At 33.0% G+C, this 4,188-nt stretch overlaps 1 protein-coding gene across 1 annotated transcript; it reads right to left on the bottom strand.

Annotated features, from left to right (window-relative positions):
* Nucleotides 1-477: 477 nt before the first annotated feature.
* On the bottom strand, nt 478-2,640 carry LOC135201151 (uncharacterized). Its single transcript, XM_064230029.1, has 3 exons — nt 1,966-2,640; nt 924-1,771; nt 478-583 (listed from the first exon to the last, which is right to left on the bottom strand). The coding sequence occupies exons 1-3, from the start codon at nt 2,638-2,640 to the stop codon at nt 478-480; spliced, it is 1,629 nt and encodes a 542-aa protein (XP_064086099.1).
* Between the last annotated feature and the right edge of the window lie 1,548 nt (nt 2,641-4,188).

Below are 4,188 nucleotides of genomic sequence, written 5' to 3' on the forward strand. Positions count from 1 at the left end.
TGGCCTTGTTTTGTTCTTTTTTAATCCAGTGACTAAGATGACGGTTAACCTCACAATTAAAACATCACTATACTTGACATTCTTTCTGATCTGAAAGAGATCACTATACTTCACATTCTTTCTGATGTTAAAGAGATCACAATACTTGACATTCTTTCTGCATCTTAAAGAGATCACTTTTATACTTGAATTCTTTCTGATTCTGAAAGAGAATCACAATACTTGAATTTTTTCTGATTCTTTAAAGAGATCACTATACTTGAGATTTCTTCTGAAATCTGAAAGAGATCACAATAACTTGACATTCCTTTCTGATTTGAAAGAGATTCACTTATTACTTGACAATTTCTCGTGAAATCTGAAAGAGCATCACTAATACTTGAGATTTTTTCTTTGTATCCTTGAAAAGAGATCCACTTTACTTAGATTTTCTTTGAACTGAAAGAGATTCTTTCTAATTAATTTGGACATTTCTTTCTATCTGAAAGAGTCACTATAATGACATCTTTCTGATCTGGAAGAGGACACTATATTGACATTCTTTCTGATCTGAAAGAGATCACTATACTTGAGATCTTTCGATCTGAAAGAGACACAATATTTGACATCTTTCGTATCTGAAGAGATCACTATACTCCACATTCTTTCTGATGTAAGAGATCCACAATACTGACATTCTTTCTGATCGTAAAGAGTCACTATACTGAGATTTCTGATCGGAAAGAGATCACTATTACTTTTTTTGAGCTCTGACTGAAAAGAAAATCACTATAATTGACTTCTTTCTTGATCTGGAAGAGATCATAATACTTGACATCTTTCTTGATTTTTTAAAGAGATCACTAATACTTGAGGAATCTTTCTTGGATCTGAAAGGAAATCACAATATTTGACATCTTCTGATTCTTGAGAAATCACTATACTCCACATTCTTTTTCTGAGTTAAAGAGTTCACAATAACTTGACATTCTTTCCTGATCTTAAAGAGATCACTATACTTGAGATTCTTTCTGATCTGAAAGAGATCACAATACTTGACATTCTTTCTGATCTGAAAGAGATAACTATACTTGACATTCTTTCTGATCTGAAAGAGATCACTATACTTGACATTCTCTCTGATCTGAAAGAGATCACAATACTTGACATTCTTTCTGATCTGAAAGAGATCACTATACTTGACATTTTCTCTGATCTGAAAGAGATCACTATACTTGACATTCTTTCTGATGTTAAAGAGATCACAATACTTGACATTCTTTCTGATCTTAAAGAGATCACTATACTTGAGATTCTTTCTGATCTGAAAGAGATCACAATACTTGACATTCTTTCTGATCTTAAAGAGATCACTATACTTGAGATTCTTTCTGATCTGAAAGAGATCACTATACTTGAGATTCTTTCTGATCTGAAAGAGATCACAATACTTGACATTCTTTCTGATCTGAAAGAGATAACTATACTTGACATTCTTTCTGATCTGAAAGAGATCACTATACTTGAGATTTTTTCTGAACTGAAAGAGATCACTATAATTGACATTCTTTCTGATCTGGAAGAGATCACTATACTTGACATTCTTTCTGATGTTAAAGAGATCACAATACTTGACATTCTTTCTGATCTTAAAGAGATCACTATAGTTGAGATTCTTTCTGATCTGAAAGAGATCACTATACTTGAGATTTTTTCTGAACTGAAAGAGATCACTATACTTGAGATTCTTTCTGATCTGGAAGAGATCACAATACTTGACATTCTTTCTGATCTGAAAGAGATAACTATACCTGAGATTTTTTCTGAACTGAAAGAGATCACTATACTTGAGATTCTTTCTGATCTAGAAGAGATCACTATACTTGAGATTTTTTCTGAACTGAAAGAGATCACTATACTTGAGATTCTTTCTGATCTGAAAGAGATCACTATACTTGAGATTTTTTCTGAACTGAAAGAGATCACTATACTTGAGGTTCTTTCTGATCTGGAAGAGATCACTATACTTGTGATTCTTTCTGATCTGAAAGAGATCACTATACTTGAGATTCTTTCTGATCTGAAAGAGATCACAATACTTGACATTCTTTCTGATCTGAAAGAGATCACTATACTTGAGATTTTTCTGAACTGAAAGAGATCACTATACTTGAGATTCTTTCTGATCTGAAAGAGATCACAATACTTGAGATTCTTTCTGATCTGAAAGAGATCACTATACTTGAGATTCTTTCTGATCTGAAAGAGATCACTATACTTGAGATTCTTTCTGATATGAAAGAGATCACTATACTTGAGATTCTTTCTGATCTGAAAGAGATCACTATACTTGACATTCTTTCTGATCTGAAAGAGATCACAACACTTGACATTCTTTCTGATGTTAAAGAGATCACAATACTTGACATTCTTTCTGATCTGAAAGAGATCACTATACTTGAGATTCTTTCTGATCTGAAAGAGATCACTATACTTGAGATTCTTTCTGATCTGAAAGAGATCACTATACTTGAGATTCTTTCTGATCTTAAAGAGATAACTATACTTGAGATTCTTTCTGATCTTAAAGAGATAACTATACTTGGCATTCTTTCTAATGTTACTTAGTAATTCAAGCTCAGGGTTTATTTGGTCGCACATATCTCCCCTATCCTTGACATGAACTGTTTTAACATTTTAGCGGACTAGTGATACCAATGCACCTAAAAATGGTACACTGTAAGGATTATTGCAGGGTCTATGCAGCGTCCTCTAGGCCTTGGTGCAACCCTTTCTACACCTTTTGATTTCTTCTTGTATGCTATCCAAGCTCTCTAACCAATACTTCCTAATGCAGTTGCCGTAACTATTAATGCTTAATGCAAGTGTGGGGTATCTCCAAGTTTCACCTATGATTTATTTCATTTCATTTCATTTAGTTTACCTCTCTTCCTCTTGTTTTTCAATTTCTTTAACTCGCACTCTTCACTGTGATTGTTTATCATGAGGAAATACCATTGCAAAGAATGGAATTTACTTTGAAGTCAGTAGCGGGACCCTTTGTCGTTCTTCATAATGTTCGGAGTCAAGAGATACTGATATGATTTGTCATATCATACTTTGAGAGCGGAACTTATCTCAGAGATCAGTCTGAGGGATCCAGGTGGTGGACTAATATTTAAAATAGGGCTCCCAGCGTTTAGTCTGCTTTACTTACCAACGTGGTTTGGAGTGGTAGCAATTGTATTTTTTGAATTGAAAATACTTCCCACTAGTACCATTGGTGGAGAACAGTGCCTTTTGAAAAGAATGTCGAGTCTCATTCATATTTATGTCTTTCATTATACTGGAGACGTCAAAACCATACAGAAATGATCCTTGTATTGTTCCGGAAATGTGAAGCTTAGTATTCGTATAAATATCAGTGAGCCTTATGACAGGTATTATATGAAAAGGACGATGAGTTATTACTCTTGGCCAAGAAGTTCTTTTAAGTTTTGATGCTCTTCGCTTTTTTACTTTAGCTTGCTGCCAATCTATCACAATATTATGATGACTTACATAGTATTTAATAGCAGTGCTTTCGATACCCTCAAGTCTTTTGTCTTTAGGGATTTGAGGCCTTGTGTGTGTATTATCGAATGACCCTACTCTATATATATACATGTTTCTAGTCTCCTTTTCATATCACCATTCGAAGGTCTAATGTTTGACAAGTTCTCCAAGCTTGGATTATAAAAAACCAGAGAGATATCAAGGCCATTTTGAAAGAGAAATTGTTAAAGTATTTCACAAAGAATTTTTGTAACATTAAATGCAATGTATTTTAGATGAAGATATATGTAATTCTGGATTTACTGCAATGTTTTATATATAATTCATTGAATAAAAACTTAAAGAAAAAAAAGTTCTCCATTGCAGTCACCTTGAAAATTTGATGTTGTCAAAAAATTAATTTAACTCTTTATATAACTTTATTAGATTTCTACTTTGCGGTTGATCAGCTGGAATGCTGTTGCATCGTAACTCAGTATATTCGGAAATCTGAAACACTTGATACACACTACTATTTATTATTATCATCGTTATGTTTACTGCTACGTATGTTTCGAAACTCGTTCCTGGAACTATCGACAAAGGTGTGAAAATAAGTATTTACTTTTGCTTACAACCAGTTATCATGAATATTTTTACCTATTAATAATTTGA

The sequence above is a fragment of the Macrobrachium nipponense genome, chromosome 28, assembly GCF_015104395.2.
Source record: "Macrobrachium nipponense isolate FS-2020 chromosome 28, ASM1510439v2, whole genome shotgun sequence".
Lineage (NCBI taxonomy): Eukaryota > Metazoa > Arthropoda > Malacostraca > Decapoda > Palaemonidae > Macrobrachium > Macrobrachium nipponense.